General features: G+C 36.4%; 1 protein-coding gene across 1 annotated transcript; it reads right to left on the reverse strand.

Annotated features, from left to right (window-relative positions):
• Positions 1 to 16: 16 nt before the first annotated feature.
• mrpl33 (mitochondrial ribosomal protein L33) lies at positions 17 to 10033 on the reverse strand. The gene is made up of 4 exons (XM_056768781.1): positions 9898 to 10033; positions 7990 to 8008; positions 6536 to 6642; positions 17 to 431 (listed from the first exon to the last, which is right to left on the reverse strand). Exons 1-4 carry the CDS (start codon positions 9917 to 9919, stop codon positions 382 to 384), a joined length of 198 nt encoding a protein of 65 aa, XP_056624759.1. The 5' UTR covers positions 9920 to 10033; the 3' UTR covers positions 17 to 381.
• Between the last annotated feature and the right edge of the window lie 8109 nt (positions 10034 to 18142).

Genomic DNA, 18142 nt, shown 5'->3' on the forward strand with positions numbered 1-18142 from the left:
ACAATCTTCATGTCTGTTATGTTTCTAGATTTATTTTTAGAACAATAACAAACTCAAATTAATTTAGCAAATGGTGTAGTTTTTTTAACAAATCAAATTTTGCCTCAGTAAAAATAAAAAACTTAAATATCCTATATAATACACTGATTATTTACTGAAGTCATTGAGTTTTATCATGACAGGACAAACCCCTTGTGCCATTGCAGTCATCCGAAGTTGCAGTGATAATGTGGTGTGAAATCCATTCCAATTTTCTTCTTTCTTCATGATTGCTTATTGACATTATATTGTTAGATGTTGATTACCCCAGTTCAGCAGATGTTTCATCTGTATAACAGTCCCTCTCCTCAGTGTCCATAATATAAGAGTTTTTTTCCCACTTTAAAGAGAGCGGATCTTCCTCTTCTCAAAGAACAGAACATGTTTGTTCACTGTTGAGAGAAAAAAAAAATCTAAACCAAATGTTCTAAAGCACCTAATAAACAAATGATACAAAAGGAACCAATTAAATGATTAAAAAATGCAATGTTCTATCCTGTTTCTATGACAAAATGAAAACGGAAGCAGGAGATGTTGAAACGGGGCCAGGAAGTCTACAACTAACAAATTCATAATAGGGGTGGAAAACTTTCTCACTGTAAGGCATATTATTATTGGACAACATAAATGTATATGCATACAAGCAGATTACATCAATATTTTGGTGAAAAGGTCAAACACAAAGCATTTTTGAACAGGCTGGTCACAATTTTAAATTTACGTTTTAATACCCAAGTAGCTGAAGAATACTATCGTCAGGGTTATGGGTTTGTTATTATTGCCAGTTTGCCACAACAAATATAATTACTTAAAAATACTAAGTACATATTAGCAATATATTTAACCCTAATCCTACAGTCCGGGTTTCCACAAATCTTGCCCTGGAGTGCCAATGCCATGCAGAGCTCCAACCCTGATCAAACACATGAGAAACCTAATTAAGATCTACAGGATCTGAGCTAAACCCTGCAGGACATTGGCCCTCTACGACCGGATTTAAGGAACCCTGCCCTAAATCTTCAACTATGCTCATGGAGGTCCGCTATCCAGCAAAGTTTGGGTCCAACCTGCTTTACCAGTCTGTAATAGGTTGTTCAGGTGTGTTTGATTAGTGTCAAGGCTAACCTTTGCAGGACAGTAACGGTGCATTTCCACTGGCGCGAAAAGTTTCAATTAATTTGTTTGAGAGCTCACGTGTTGCATTATGGGACTGAAAGCAGGGTGGAAAAGGGTGTTGGGAGTGGCCGAGTGGTGCTCTTCTTGACTTTATGCAAATAACAAGCGACAAACGCTAGGCAACAGCCAATCTAGGGCTGTAGCTATCGATTATTTTTGTAATCGAGTATTCTAATTCTAATTATTCCATCGAATAATCAAGTATTAGGATAACAAGATCTTTTATTTGTTAAAGAGCAATACTAAATATACAAGAGAAAACAAGACAGGTCTTGTAAAATGAATCACTAATTTGTTTCCTTTTTAGAAAAACGTACATTTATTGCTGAAATTGCATACATTAATACCTGTCTAAACTACTCATTTAGTACATTCCATTGCCATATTACATTCCAAATGAAATAAAATACAAATATAAACATATTAAAAATAGAAAGAATCATTTCAAAGGTAAACAACTAACTTCATCTTATGCGTGATGCATTTAGTTTACCTACATTTTTTAAGATTTTTAGGGTTCTGTTTTTTTATTTTTTACTATTAAATAGTAAAATATTTGTCTGTAGTTAACCAGACTTTTATTTAGGCGAGTTTGTCGGAAGATGTTATTTTTAGTGTGTGTTAGCTTCACTCAGTAAAATGATCTAAAAAAACTCTCAGAGCAACTTTGGAAATGAAGTTCATGTGGTCGTGTCCTCATACAGCGCAGAAGCGGACAGATCCAAGAGAATAACGCGTGTAGCACGTTAAACTGTGCTATTCATTCGCTCAGACAAGTAGAACAGCCAGATAGCATGTTTAAACAACAGGAATCGGGGTCCACAAGTACGCATCTAGTTATATCGACATAATGCAGCTGGACAACAAGTTTCACTCGCAAAATAGATTTAAACTCAGTAAAATATTGGTGCGCAATAACTTCACACAGAAACAAGTACAACGACAAATGCACTTCAAACAAAACAGCGAGTCTGTTTAATGTACCTGCCAAACTGTAACGCATGCGTGCTACAATTGTCAAAACATAAAGTTTATGTCGCACTGTCAGCCATATCAGGCTCATATCAGATAAGGATCGTAAAAGGACAATGTTCTATGAGGGGCTGTTTAGGCATTAATTATTGAAATGACTCTTACAAACACTAGTGAAATAAAAACATTGATCGAACTTAGTGAAATTCATTCATACGTATTACTGAAATACCTCTTACAAACACTAGTGAAATAAAAACATGATCGAATTTAGTGAAATTCATTCATACGTATTACTGAAATACCTCTTACAAACACTAATGAAATAAAAACATTGATCGAACTTAGTGAAATTCATTCATACGTAGAAATGAAATGCATTTTACTGACACGAGTGAAACCATACATATGTATTACTGTAATCTTTTACAAACACTAGTGAAATGTATGCATATGCATGCTAAAAAGCCTCTTATAAACAATGGTGCACTACTGAGGCAACATATTTCAGGTATAGTTGATGAAAGATTTCAGTGTAGTTGATGAAAGATTTCAGTGTAGTTGATGAGAGCATATTTCACTGGAAAGGGAAGCTGCATCCGCACTTCCGTTTAGTTTGACGTGCGTTGATGACGTGTCGATATGCAGCGAACAGGAACCTGTCAGATGCAATTAATTTATGGAGTAATATTTTACAAACGCCCACGCTACCTTCGGTTTTTCCTTATGCAGTTCCGTTAGAAATGCAATTTTTTTCTTTGTCTAAAAATATATTTTGGCTGGCATGGTATGCTTTAAAACTGTCCCAAAAAGCTGAAGCGTGCGGTTCCGTAATTTTTGGCGTCTGCAATCACAATAGGAATAACACATTCGAGGGAAGCATTACTCCCAATTTACCAGGGGTTTAGAGTGTGTCGAGGAAATAAAAGTTTCTTTTAAGATTTCAAAATGACGCCACAGCTATGTTTTTTGGTTTTGCAGGTGTTTGCGTGCTTTTCATTCACGAGTAACAATGAAGATGATATTACAGCTTTTCTAAGCAGTGCAATTCAGTGTTTAGAGGACATTCAAACAGCGAATGGTGGTACGAATAGGTTGAGCCTTCACAGAGAGCTAGAGGACCACACGATCTGATAAATTTGACAAAGTGCATAAAATATAAATACAACAGCGCCTTTAATTGGTAATAGAATTTGTCTGATTCGTTTTTGATGTACACAATGAATTTAAACAGCTAGTACTTAACATTATAAAATTTAACAACCAACCATGTTTTGTCAAGAGTAATTATATTACAATTACATGAATTATTAAATACATTAATTGTATACCACGGTAAAGCTTACTGTAAAAAAAACCCTTAATAATATTTGGTGACCATGTTTTGTTCGTTTTATTTGTAGTAAAACCATGCTTAATTCTTGTAGAGTTACGACAGTGTCCCGGGATCTTTATTGTATGGGCTATGCAGAGCATGACGAATAAAGTAACTGGATTCAAACTTGTATTCAAACAAGTAATTGCAATATTCTAACATGTCTTGGGTAATACTTAATGTCTGACTTACAAAAAAATAAGTTATGTAAGGTGCGATTTTTTCAATATAATTATATACATAAACGAAACCATACTATAATTGATTTGGAGCTTGAACATTGTAAACCCTTCGTCGAATTGCGTGGCGCCGTCTAAATGCTCGTCCTATGGGATCGACTTCATGAAGGCTCTGTCTGACGCGACAACGTTAAACACGAATGTTACGTACTCTGAGGCTTCCATGGACATATCCTTCACCTGCATTAAGGGTGCGTTCCACAATTGTTAAACCATGACAAAACATGGTTGTTAAATTTTATTATGTAACGTACTAGCTGTTTAAATTCATTGTGTACATCAAAAACGAATCAGACAAACTCTATTTCCAATTAAAGGCGCTGTTGAATTTATATTTTATGCACTTTGTCAAATTTATCAGATCGTGTGGTCCTCTAGCTCTCTGTGAAGGCTTAACATATTCGTACCACCATTCGCTGTTTGAATGTCCATTAAACACTTCAGTGCACTTCTTAGAAAAGCTGTAATATCATCTTCAATGTTACTCGTGAATGAAAATCACGCAAACACCTGCAAAACCAAAAAACATAGCTGTGGCGTCACTTTGAAATCTTAAAACAAACTTTTATTTCCTCGACACACTCTAAACCCCTGTTAAATTGGGAGTAATGCTTCCCTCGAATGTGTTATTCCTATTGTGATTGCAGACGCCAAAAATTACGGAACCGCACGCTTCAGCTTTTTGGGACAGTTTTAAAGCATACCATGCCAGCCAAAATATATTTGTAGACAAAGAATAAAATTGCATTGACAACGGAACTGCATAAGGAAAAACGGAAGGTAGCGTGGGCGATTGTAAAATATTACTCCATAAATGAATTGCATCTGACAGGCTCCTGTTCGCTGCATATCTGCACGTCATCAACGCGCGCCAAACTAAACGGAAGTGCGGACGCAGCCTCCTTTTCCAGTGAAATATGCTCTCATCAACTACACAGAAATCTTTCATCAACTATACCTGAAATATGTTGCCTCATTAGTGCACCATTGTTTATAAGAGGCTTTTTAGCATGCATATGCATACATTTCACTAGTGTTTGTAAAAGATTACAGTAATACATATGTGTGGTTTCACTCTTGTTGGTAAAATGCATTTCATTTATACGTATGAATGAATTTCACTAAGTTCGATCAATCTTTTTATTTCACTAGTGTTTGTAAGAGGTATTTCAGTAATACGTATGAATGCATTTCACTAAGTTCGATCGATGTTTTTATTTCACTAGTGTTTGTAAGAGGTATTTCAGTAATACGTATGAATGAATTTCACTAAGTTCGATCAATGTTTTTATTTTACTAGTGTTTGTAAGAGTCATTTCAATAATTAAGGCCTAAACAGCCCCTCATAATGTTCGGGTGTGTTTTTTCTGTAATTTATTCTGCAGTGTCTTCTGTGTTTACATAACATGTCCAGAATTTTGCGGGCTGTGTGTCAGTAACGTTAATCATGGTCCGCGGGGAAACGTGCTGCTCCGTGTGATTTAAATGGATTAAACAAAGCTTGCTTTTCTTTATTCGAATTACTCGAGCAATCGTTACAGCCCTAAACCAAATGCTCTGAAAAGTAGGCGAGCTAAGATTATCACGTACATTTCCGACTGCTTGCAAATGGTGGATTTATTTCGGAGACGTGTTAGCATAAAAGTAATGACATGTCTCAAAACAAACGCGTTTCAGAGTTGCCAGCATCACGCTCCGCTGTAGTGGAAATACACCGTAAGGCTCGAGGAACAAAGCTGTAAACCTATGCATTTCTGTAACTACACACATTGGGCCTCATTCATGAAACATAAGTAAATATATGAGTAAATTAGGAGTAATTTGCATTTAAAACAGACCTTCCCGAAAACTTTCCACTGGATTCTCAAATACATCGTAAACATCAGATTCGATATTAAAATGTGTGTACGTTAATGAATTCCAATCACTCGTAGACGGGGCGAGCATGCACGCTCATTCACAATTAGCATAATCCCCGCCTATGAATTACAGCTACGAATATTAGGTTCTAGGAATGCCGGAATCCTCTGTACTTTTTTTGGTTTGGCTACATTGAATTGCATAAATGCATAAGATACTAATAGGCTATATGCTTACAAGTACATTAATAATTAAACTGTGTCCACCAAAGCGTTTTTAGCCAGCTAAAATAGTCGAACCTGGGGCTCTTCTAAGAACGACCAGCTGGTGGCGCCTTAGAGCGCTTTGGAGGCAATGCGCGTTATTCCGGAGATGTGTTGGATACTGTGATTTAGAATATCTGTAACAGTTAGCCTTCTTGTTACTAGTATCATATTTAAAAGTATACAAATAATATGAAAATGCAGCAACCATTAATATGAACTTCTCCATTGTTGTGTATGATAGTTGGTCAATGTAGTGTAATGAACTCGTTAAATATTATTATGATACATGATGCATCAAAATGCTGTGTCGTCTAAAGAATTTGTATAAAAGAATATAGAACGTCATGTGCCGTTTTAAGCACTATTATTTACACATGGTAAGGAGCAGGTGTGCAATTCTTTCGTACCAACTCACATTTGAAAATACAAACATTTTCATGAATCCTAAAATATATGGTAGAATGACTTTACGAATTACTTACACAAAAATTGTTTTGATCCTGTTAAATGATTGAGACCCACTGACTTTTACTTTCATGTACTCAGAGAGACTTAAAAATGAGCATACTCTAATCTCACTGCCAAATAAAACCCATTCTTCACCTCACCTATGGGGTCCTGCTTGCGCAAAACCAGTTTCTCCCTCAATCGGCCCCTCTTTGTGTTGAAACAGTAACCTGTGCCAGCTGCACTCATCATCTGAACAAGCAAAGTCCTGAAACACAAATCAAAGGCATACATATTTCTGTTCAATTCAATTTTATTTATATTGCACTTTCCACAATTTCAATATTTCAAATTAGTTTCAAATTGTTGCAAAGCAGCTTTACATACATTGTTACTATTATTATGTCCTTTTAATTACAAAGACATATATAAATAAAAGTCAAATGAAATACATGGTATTATCCATGCAATGTACATTAATGAAATTAAACTGAAATAAGTACTGTATTCAGGGCCCCAGACATAAAAATCAGTGAAGGAGCCATTGCCTCCCATTGAGGGAAAAGCAGGGGCCAAATATTTTTTTTAAGAGCCATATAACATTAACTTATACTTTTATTAATAAAAGTACTTTTAGTAATCCTGTTGTGTGTTAATCATCCCTCTCATAGGTTTTGCTCAAAGCTTTTCTCACAAGTTGTTTTCCCTCATAAGCAGGGTCTTACGGAACCATACAGGACTTTTTTTGTTAATTCCACCCTAAAATTTGGGAAAAATCTGCAGAATTCCACAGAATAGTTTGAAATGCGTTTATATTTGTACACAAATATAATTTTGTGTAAATGTGTTCAAATAGTCTGCACATGCTGCGTGTATATGCAGATGATAGCAGATTTGGTTCTGCTTATTTAAAAAGAGGCAAAGAAGTGTTTCTTGATTATTGCCAAGACTGATTAAACTCTGAATACACCAGACCAAATTCCTCTGAATTATTTAAACCAACAAAAACATGTGCATGTCAAGACCATATTTATACATTATACTGTATGAAATAGTAGGCTATATATTTTATTATTAAGAAATGACTTGTTACGTTATTATGTTGATTTTAGTTTGTAATAGTTACACATTTTCGCATGTTCACAACACAACGTTTAGATAACTTCAAAAGATAAAATAAAACTTAACAAGAGAATTCGCCTGTAGTTCATTCTTGCTGTGAATGGATTTGAAATGATACAGCAGTGTCTTATAACAAATTAGTTTTAAACGTCCCAAATATCACATTGTTCGTCCTTAGGCCCATTAAAATCTGTCACAGCAAATAGCGCATACTACTAACAAGCTCACATTGTGTGTGTATATACACTTGTCAATAACAAGCGCTAAAGTCCACGGAATTCCACAGTTTTCTGCAGAGATCTGTGAGCGCTTATTCTGGTGTGTGTGCATGTGGAATAAACGGAGAGCAGAGCGCTGAGCATACGAGAAACTGCTTGTATAACCAGTCTCATAGGGGACCTCAAATCGGGCATCGATCCGGCATGGTAGATGGTTGCGTCTGCCACTAGAGCACCTAGACACTTAGTAGACACTTTAATTTAGTAGTACTTACTTGGATTTGCTCTTGGCAACTAGAAAAAGAAAGAAAGAACAAATCAAAATCAAATCCTGACATGGCATTTTAGGCATTAACAGTACTGTACTGCAGTGTAACATACAGATGGGGACACAAATATTACCCCCCTTCGTACATTTGAGCAAATAATGCTGTGAAAATAAACCTCCGTTGTTTCTCCTCCTTATTTTTTAAATTTACACAAATCCAATGTTTCATTTAAGTAAAATAATTGAAATATGAAGATAGAACCTTGTCCTGGTTAAAGTTTCAGCATAGCAAATTAATATGTTGGACAGAAGATTTGTCCCAAAACAACTTGTGGTGATGTTGGTGCAGTTTTCCTTTTTTAAATGCTTTCTGCCGTAAAAATCAACTGATTTCTACCAGGGGAAATACACAATGCAAAGCCTTAAGTAAACATTTTCTACTCTGCGAGCCCCAATTAAATCCAAAATAAATGAAAAGTATCATTTTATTTGATATTTTATAAAGTTGCTATTATTTAGTTTTATAACTTCTTTCAAGTTACATATTGACTTTAAAAAGATCTGACACAAATAACCTTTCACTCTTCACAATCCTCTATTTTGGTCGCAGTCTAGAGCCCTGTATTGTTTCCTTTGCATTCAATTACATTCAATTTCTTAAGTTTCTAAAATTAAAGTGGCATACATCATTGTAATGTTTTCAGCTGTGCAGATGGTTCGTTGAATTAGCGTTCAGAATGACTCTTTTGGTCCGATTACTTTAAACTGTTGAAACTTTTCATTCACTTGCTAATATAAAAGATCAGTGAATCATTCAAAGCTCAGTTTAACCACAAGAGAACGCAGGATGGGAATGAGCTTTGCTCATTTAATAAGACGGGTTAATTTAGTTGGCTATAGTGGGCTGTAAAAAGTTAGTTGAAACGCATAAAAAACTTTGTAGGTTAAAAAACATTTCTGGTTGGTTGAATTAAAGTAATGTTTTTAAATAACTTTATAATTTTCATTTTTATCTAATATGTTATATGTTGTTTGTAAAGTGTTCGGTTAATCCACTTGAAGGTGCGGTAGGCCCACATGTGTGTAACGTTAGGTGTACAACAGGGGTGTCAAACACAGTTCCTGGAGGGCAGCAGCTTTGCACATTTTAGCTCCAACCAGCTCTAAACCACACCTGCTTGAAAGTTTCTAGTAATCATGAAGATGTTGATTAGCTGAATCAGGTGTGTTTGTTTCGGGTTGGAGTTAAAATGTGCAGAGCCCACCAGGAACTGAATTTGACACCTGTGGTCATTGAATTTTGAAATGTATTTTTTATTTAGCTTAGAGTCCATTTATACACAGACATCTTAAAGGGCAACAGAAGGAATAAAAACAGCACTTATTATGCGACTACTCAAACAACTCTAATAAAATGTTTACACTGCACTTACAGGTATAGTTGAACATTTCAACAACAAATTAAAACCCCTCAAACTGTAAGTAAAATACTTACAAATATTACAGATAAGGACAACGGGAATTCATTTAAAAAGACAAGAGTAAAACACGTTATTCATTTGTTAACTGCCAGTTATCATCCGAATAAACTGACTCAAATCTGAGTCTTCAAAATCTTTGCAGAGAAGATTATAATGTTTCATTAATGTAAAATTATTTGTCAACAACTGCCGAAGCTCCATTACCATTCAGCAATTACTATAGTTTAAACAGCATCATTTACATCATGTTGACAATCACCATGTGCCATTTTATGACCCTTACAGGTCTTTTTAAACCTCACGATATTTTAATGGTCTCACATGTCTAAAACTAGCGGCTATTTATTAGCTGATACTTATATCCGTGATGCGGTAAACGCGTTGCACTTGTGCTGACCCTTCAATATACAGTGCTTCATTGTAAGTCTACTTACGGTTCACAGTAGTGAGAAACATTCTGATTCTTCTGTATTTCCACACAAACCATCAACATAAGAATGACACTGTCGCTAAACAACCACTGCTAAATGTCACAGAGCCCGTCACATATAGTTTCCGGCTACATCTTTAGTTCTTCCGGTGTCAAGAGAGATTGTACGTCGTCTGCGTACGTTGAACATACACATCTGTGATAACGAATTTTAATTTTCACATGAAAAATAATATTCACAGGTGGAAAAAGTTTTGTTAAAAACTGAAACGAAACACGGTATTGAGTTGCAGTACATGAAACAGAAAATGTTATTTACAGTTTTTATAATGATCTCATATTTTATTCATAAGCCATTTTATTATTTATTTATTTTGTATTTGTTCCGTGTTTTACTGTTGCATGATATGTTTGAATTATTGCTGTGTTGTGTTGATTATAATGTGAAAGGCAAAAGTCTATGTTAAGTTTGCTTCTAACCCCAGTTCTTAAACCCCAGACGGCACATTCTAAATATGTATTTAAAATACATGCCGTTTTTTCAATCTGGAAATTATGTGTGTAAAAATGAGGGGGACACTTAAAAAGCAGTGCTGGACAGGTTTTGTGTGGACTCTATTGTTGTAGTGATCTATGAGGACACCATTTAAAAGATTAAAATGAAGAGACTAAATATATGCGTACATAATAATTAATAAAAATAATCTTGTACTTATGTTACCATTGTTAAGAAATGCACAATCATTTTGTATTTGATAACGAATATTTATTTTGTGTTAACCATAGTAATAACATTTTAAATAGATTCAGGATTATGATAAAAATAGGGGATATATGCAGCCGAGGAAACTTGTGTTGGCCGAAAGTGGGTTAACCAAGCAAGGTTAGAGCAAGCGCCCTCTGCTTGTACATTTTTTTAAGTTTCTGATAATATGACAGTTAACAGCACCTAGAGCGCTCGCGCTAGAATCCTTCACTTATGGGACAGCTGATTATGTGGTAGCCTATAGCAACATGAAAAAAAAAACACTGCGGTTCGCTTTTCAAACATGAAAAACGCATTTTGTCTGATCTTCCCCCTTGTTTGAGATAAAAGTATCTCTCAAATGCAAATACACTTTTTAATAAAACATTTAAGGTGCACAAAATTACACAAATTGTTATGTGAGTGCACAGGTCAAGAACAGACAGCGAGTCCAGATGCAGTTTAAAGGTGTCATGAACTGGCCTTTTCAATTGGATTTGGATAGCAGTTTGTGTAGTAAACTTATTTGGAGCCAATGGCGTTGCTAGGCCCTTTTTAGGGGAGCTAAAGCCCCCCTAAAGTTCTAGCTCAGCCCCCCCCTAAAATATTGTGTGTAATCTGTACAAGAATTCGAGATCGCTTTATATCCCCCTTTAAAACTCTTATTATGAAAACGGCGTTAGCCTGCGTTATTTAGCGCATTCTTCAGTTCACTCCATTGGAGTGTGTTCATTAACATGACATTTTCTTTTTTGCCATTCTTTGTTATACATGCATCTTAATATGATGTGGAAGCGATAACAGATCCTTTCCCATTCACTGTTTAAAAGTTTTATGTGCGTTTATACCACTCGTTAACTATTTGTTAACGTTACCTCAAGCAAAATGAAAGCACTTAACACCAATGACGGCATACTTCGACGATCAAGATGATATTGTAGCGCACAGAAAGTGTCATTAATGATGAAGTGCTATAGTTATAGAGAGTCGACGGTAGTTTTGACAGCTCCGGAAAGAGGACGGGCAGATAAGATCTGTAGTTCACCCTGGTGCGGCAGTGTTTTACATTGTTCTGAGTTCCGAGGAAATAAACGTGTACCTAGAAGCTTTATGTCGTTTTTCAGACGCTTCAGTATTTTTATCATTAATTGAAAACATATTGTGGAGGTAATAGATGAACACGCAGTCATGCAGAGAGTTACAGCGCTAGTGCTAATCAGAAGGAATGGCAGGGAAACATATTAAGTATTCTTACTAAATAATGATTCAGTAGTTGATTGTGACATTTATTTATGGATTTGTGGCTGTTGTTTTCGCTTTGAAATATAAATGTTGCAGATTGACCGATTAATGGGATATTCATTTGAATAACAATAACTTGTATTTATGCTTTTCTGCATATTCTTTCTTAATTATTTATTTTAGTAACGTATACAATATGTGGTGATTAGAGTGTGGCCTATATATATCCTCATTGGAGGCTGAGCCCCCCTAATATTGAAAACCTAGAATCGCCCCTGGTTGGAGCCTTCTGTGAATTTGCTTAGACATGTAACGGTAGGTTCCACATTATCAGGACATATCAAGCGATCTCTAACAAAGCAATAGTGATGCATAGTACAAATATGTTCTACTCACATAAGATTGCTGTGGCATTACTGTCAGATCCAATATTTATGGCGCAGCACTGCTTTTAATTTTTTTGGTTTCGAGCAAGCTGTGTTACTTCAGTACTGGCATGTGCGAACCAGTGTGCAGGGCTAGAGAAGTAATTGTTGATATTCTTTTGTGGAGGCTGTGTTCAACCTATAGATAGGTGCATTTCAGAACATGGCATTCGCTGGGCCTGGTGTCAATAAAAGTTTTCATTTCAGTAACAAGGTTATTTCAGTTCTGAAATTTACAGGATGTTTAATTAATATAATTAACTCCTATATAACAAAAGATCGGGTTAAAATTGATTTCTTAATTCATGACATCTCTAAATCCTTTTAATGTAAGTCCACAGTAATATACATCCCAAACACATGATAGAACCAAGAAAGAGACAAAGGAAACCAGGAATGTAACACCATCAAAAACTCACAGTGGACAATAGCAAACGAGGGCTTTATATACACTGAAACAGGAAATGACGCACAGCTGAACCAGGTTAAACACTATGACCGGCAGACCAGGAGGAGGAGACCAGAGCAGAGCTGGCAGAGTAGTAGGCGAAATCCAGTGCGGAGCCGGCAGAGCAGGATGCGAAGTCCAGGGCGGAGCCGGCAGAGTTGAGCTGACTGAGCTGAATGCGGCGGCCATGGTGGTGGTGGCAGAACGGACTGCGATGACAAGAGCAGAGGTTGACCTGGTCAATGGATCAGAGGCGGACATGGGTCCATTGGCGTGGCAGCCACGATGACTGGAGACTCTGGGCTGGCTTTCATCTTGTGAACAGGCACTGGGCTGGTGGCCATCTTGTGAACTGGCTCTGTGCTGGCGGCCATCTTGTGAACAGGCTCTGAGCTGGTGGCCGTCTTCGCCGTGGACCCTGGCTGTGTGGCTGTGGTATGGTAGTGGGTAGGAACACTTCACAAGAAAATCATCAGTGTTTGTCAGGATGGCAATCCTGGTTGGCTGAACTCCGTGGCTCCTGTAGTTTAGTGGTAAGAGCATTGTGTGAACGACGCAAGGTCATGGGTTCAATCACATGGGATTGCACATACCTATGTATAAATGCATAGGATAATGTAATGTAAGTCGCTCTGGATAAAAGTGTTTGCCAAATGCATAAATGTAAATGTAAAATGTAAGGGCAGACTTCCTATTACACTTCCCCCACAGTGAATCTAGATCGACAAAATCATAAACAAAGTCAATATACTGTGCTCATCTCAAGTTGAGACATTTTATCCAGGTCAAGTCCACTCCAAAAACAGTCCCTCGGGAGTGCATCATCACCAGTTACAAGGTGGCAGTCCAAGAGAACTAAGCTTCTTTAATGGGTCACAACGAGTACCTTGACATGGTCGCATGATTAAAACTGCTGGATCTCTAGTAGTGGTGACTTGTTCTGTTACGTAATTTCAAAGGTCAGGAACATACAGTGGGTCCAGATGCAGTTTAATCCTTTAAATATAACTTCACTGTAATATACATCCCAAATACATGCTAGAACCAAGAAGGAGAAAAGGGAAACCAGGAATGTTATACCATCAACAACTCACAGTGGACAAAGGCAAACCAGGGCTTTATACAGTGAAAACAGGAAATGACACACAGCTGAACCAGCGGCATGTCCAAGCTCAAACCGGTGCGTAACGTTTTGCTACGGTTTGCGGACACATTTCCTGAAAATGGTGTGCAACAGTGTTTGAGACATTTTCTCTTGTTTGGTTGGTGTGTCAAGAATATAAGCCGCAACATCAGCAGCAACATCTGTTTAACACACACGGTCTTAAATAGACAGCTTGCACAATGGGTCCAAGTACAGTTGTTTACAAATGTGTACACTGCAGATCGGTATATGCAACAATTGAAGATATTAAAAGACATGTATTTTGCAGTATTAAACACGTATTTATACCGATTTCGTCAGGCTCCAAAAATTCTTCTAAAAGAACACAAAGAATGGCCTTCTCAACTGCCATTGTTCAACTCTTGCGTCACCACAACAGGGTGTTCATTTGCACCACCAAGTATAACAAAAGCTTTCTGCTGAATGCAGCCCATGTTAAACACTAATGACAACAAAGCATGATGGGAAAAATGGAGTCCATGACCAGAAAAACAAGACAACACAGAAAAACCCTCTATTGAATTACAATGGTGCAGGCAACCTGGTGTGACAAAAATATGCTATAGCTTAAAACTTGAGATTTTTTTTGTTACACATTCTACTCACTAGGCAGATAGGGTAGATCAATGTGGGAGGCAAATTCTCTAGAAAGATAAATGAGTGGTAGAAGGGAAACGATACTACCAAAAGGAAGACCGTCACACGGTTCAGGAAATTAATTGTTGGGCAGGACACATTTCTACCAGCTGGCAGGATGTCTGTGAAATGGCTTGCGTCATTAGATTATGGTTCTGTAGAGAGACCTGACAGAGGCAAAATAAATTTATTCAGACTAAATACATTCACATCTTCCCAGATTCTATGTTAGAACAGCCATATTTTATCGAAACTGACACAAAAAGCATGTCATCATAACATGCTGTAATAGGCAGTTGTGCAGAAGGAACCAGAATTTTTTGCTCTTTGAAGCATTCTGAAATGTCAAATATTCCTCAATTACCAAGCAATTAGAAACCAAACAAAATAGTCTAACATCAGTAATTTTCAAATTCTCTGCCTTTTTTTCCATATTGCATCATATTATATACTGTTTATTACAACAACAGTAATAATACATTTTGTAATTTGCTATGCATTTTGAGCCTTCTTTAAGAATCTTGTTTAGTGCGAGTGCTCATGAAGAGTGATCTGTCCCTGGTTTTACTGAGTAGGCAGTGATGTCATACGGATATGCATCAGGTTCCCATGACAACGGACATTCACAGATGATGTTGTACCCTCTCAATGAGCACCCCATATGTAACAGGTTTCTGAATAGGAACAAACGCACTTCGAAAATCATTTTTAGAATACTACTGTAGAAAAAAAACATTGTGACATAGAAAGCACTTTCTTTAAAAGCAATAACTGTTAGATCTCTATGAACGTATATTTAAAGCTCATTTATCAAGAACATATCTTGGTCACATCAAGACATTTTATCAGCTACAGTATATGCATAGAACACAGGATCGAATATGGTTAAACTTATCCCTAATCAGTGGCAAAAAAAAAATCCAATACTCTCCTGCATTTTATGTATACAACGCTCACATTACCACTCACTAATGCATTAGTACAGTAGTGTCAAATGCTTCAATCACAGCCTGTATAGATTTAGCTCTCCTCAATGGACAGTTCTCCCATCTGTCTTCTACTTTCGGAAGCCTCTTTCCATGACGCAAGTAAGGGTGAGAGTGGGCTGCCTCCTGTTCCCACTGAGGGGAGAGTAGGCTGCTGACATCTGCCATGAGGAGAAAAAGAATACAGAGAAAAAGAATGAATGAAAGAAACCAGCATGCCAAGAAGAATTCATTCATACAAAGAAGTACATTCATATAGATCATGCTAAAAGTAACTATACAACCATGTCAGTGCTGGATATTTGTAGGCATGTGGACAATGATTGAAGTTCTAGTTAAAAAAACTAATTATAATCATAGCTACCTAACTTCTTCTTTTATATTATAATATATTGTATATCATGTTGTTATATTTCTATAACCACATTGCCTTTTGAAACAAAAATAGAATATTTAACAATTTGCTAAATTGTACTATGAGGTGAAAATGTATCATGTCATTCATCACCTATCAACTGATGCCAATGTTACATGGGAAGTAACACCCCAAAGACATCCATACCCTTAACTACTGTACAAGTATTTAACTTTGGTCCATTTCAAAACATCCATTTCAAATCAGGCTTTATATTTGCTATGATCAAAATCTTCGATAGGAGGGACATAAGGTGCAGCTAGTAATCCAAAATAGGCTAATTCACACTGATCCTACAAACACCAACAAACAGTTATTTTAATTTACAATTTTTAATGAATGAGTTTCTTGGTGTTTGTTCTAGTGAAATGACCATATACAGTGAACATTTGCAATAATACAAACCAGCTGGAAGATTTTGGGTGAACCACCATTGCTTGGTAGCCTGGTTTAAATTCTGAGCATTGGGCTTTAAACATTACATTTTAACAAATAAAGTAATAAATAAAGGTTTCAAACATCAAAGTGATGTTTCAATTCAGACAAATTATTTCTTAATTATTCCAACACTTTCCATTTTGCAAAATAGAATCAAAAACAGAACTATATTTTGTAATGTGATCAGCATGTAGACGTCAAATGTGTACGTCCTTTTAACCAATTAAGCTGACATTGCTTTATTATTTTAACCTTCAAACAAGCTGCATGCTGAATATGATTGTTGTACACCCACATGTTCTTCAAGACTAGGGTCGTTTCCTGTCATCAGCAATGTCACAACTTCACATGGATAATGACAATTCGTCATTCATCTTTATATATCACAGCATTGCAACATTTGCATGTGAAAATCATTATTTGTGCTATAATTTTCAATGACATTTAACTTTGGTGTTAAAATGGAAAAAATAGCCTAATGTTTTGCACTCTCTGGTCACATACAATCATAAACATATAAAGCATGCTCAGGATCACATCTTGATGCAATTCATGTGGAATAGAAGAAGCGGGGTCACTGTTTGAACTGCTTACAGTAACTTCAGTAGACTGATGACATCATTTTTTGTGAGAGACAGATATTACACAGAATTTTATTCACACATAATCATTAACAATGAATTGTCAGATTTACCATTTTCAAAGTGAGTTATCACTGCATTTGCATATATTATTTTGAAAAGAAACAAATATGTGCTGTGATGTTTACGGACATGCTTCCTTTGAAGACCTTTCCAAACTTAGCAGTGGCAGTTTTTATGTAAATCTGTCCTGTTTTAGAGTACTTCTGCAAGAAAATAGCCATCTGGCATTCTAAATGTGGACTCATGGATGTACAGTGCCCACGCTTTCCGCCAGTGGGTCAGTGGGTGAGAGAGGGAGGGAGCCCACAGGAGAGGAAGAGACGGACTGAAGCGGTCTAGAGAGCAGTGGGTGGTGTGGGCTGTGTGCACCTTGAAAGTCATTGTTTTTCAGGACCAGTAGGCTGAGAGCATTTGTATACTGCAACAGTACAACAGTACAAGTTGTGAAGGTCACAATGCTCCACATGTCACCAGTATTTTTAGTGCATTTTTGGCACAGAGGGAGCAAAAAGAAAAACACTGACGTAGATGCAACAGATTTGTTTTATGTTGTTGCCATTTATTGGGCATGATGACGAATCAGGCTAAAAGCAAAATGTTCACACCAAATGGGAAATAAATGGTGCTATTATGTTGCTTGGAGTTAAATTAAATAAATGTTAATGACAAATCTGTTTAACACTGCTATTTAACAATATTTTAAAACTAAGCTCTTTTTTGCATTTATAAAATATTTGTAATGTTATACTATACAACATAACACCATGTTATTGAGGTACACTAGGAACTACATTCAATGTAATGTTCCCATTTTAAATAAATTCCCCCTATAGATACATAAAGACAAACAGACAGACAGACAGATCGATGGATAGATATGTCAAACAGAACTCCTTAGTTCTAAATCATACCAACTTCCACAGCACAAGACAAAAAGCAGCTTGCAATGATTTTATTTTTTAAGGAACACTGCTCTCTGGTGGTCATCTGTTGTTTCTACATAGCCCTCTGCTCGATTTGAATTTTATGGATGAAACATTTTATGTAGTAAGACAATAAAAAATAATTCAATAAGTAAATTTTTTACCTCATATAAGTACAGCTC

The sequence above is a fragment of the Triplophysa dalaica genome, chromosome 15 (genome assembly GCF_015846415.1).
Source record: "Triplophysa dalaica isolate WHDGS20190420 chromosome 15, ASM1584641v1, whole genome shotgun sequence".
Classification (NCBI taxonomy): Eukaryota; Metazoa; Chordata; class Actinopteri; order Cypriniformes; family Nemacheilidae; genus Triplophysa; species Triplophysa dalaica.

Excerpts from the sequence above, each read along its gene's own strand:
- mrpl33 (XM_056768781.1), bottom strand. The coding sequence starts at position 9,919 with ATGTTTCTCACTACTGTGAACC. Across the intron at positions 432-6,535 it reads GCGCAAGCAGGACCCCATAG|TGAACAAACATGTTCTGTTC; the intron begins GTGAGGTGAAGA and ends TTCTCTCAACAG.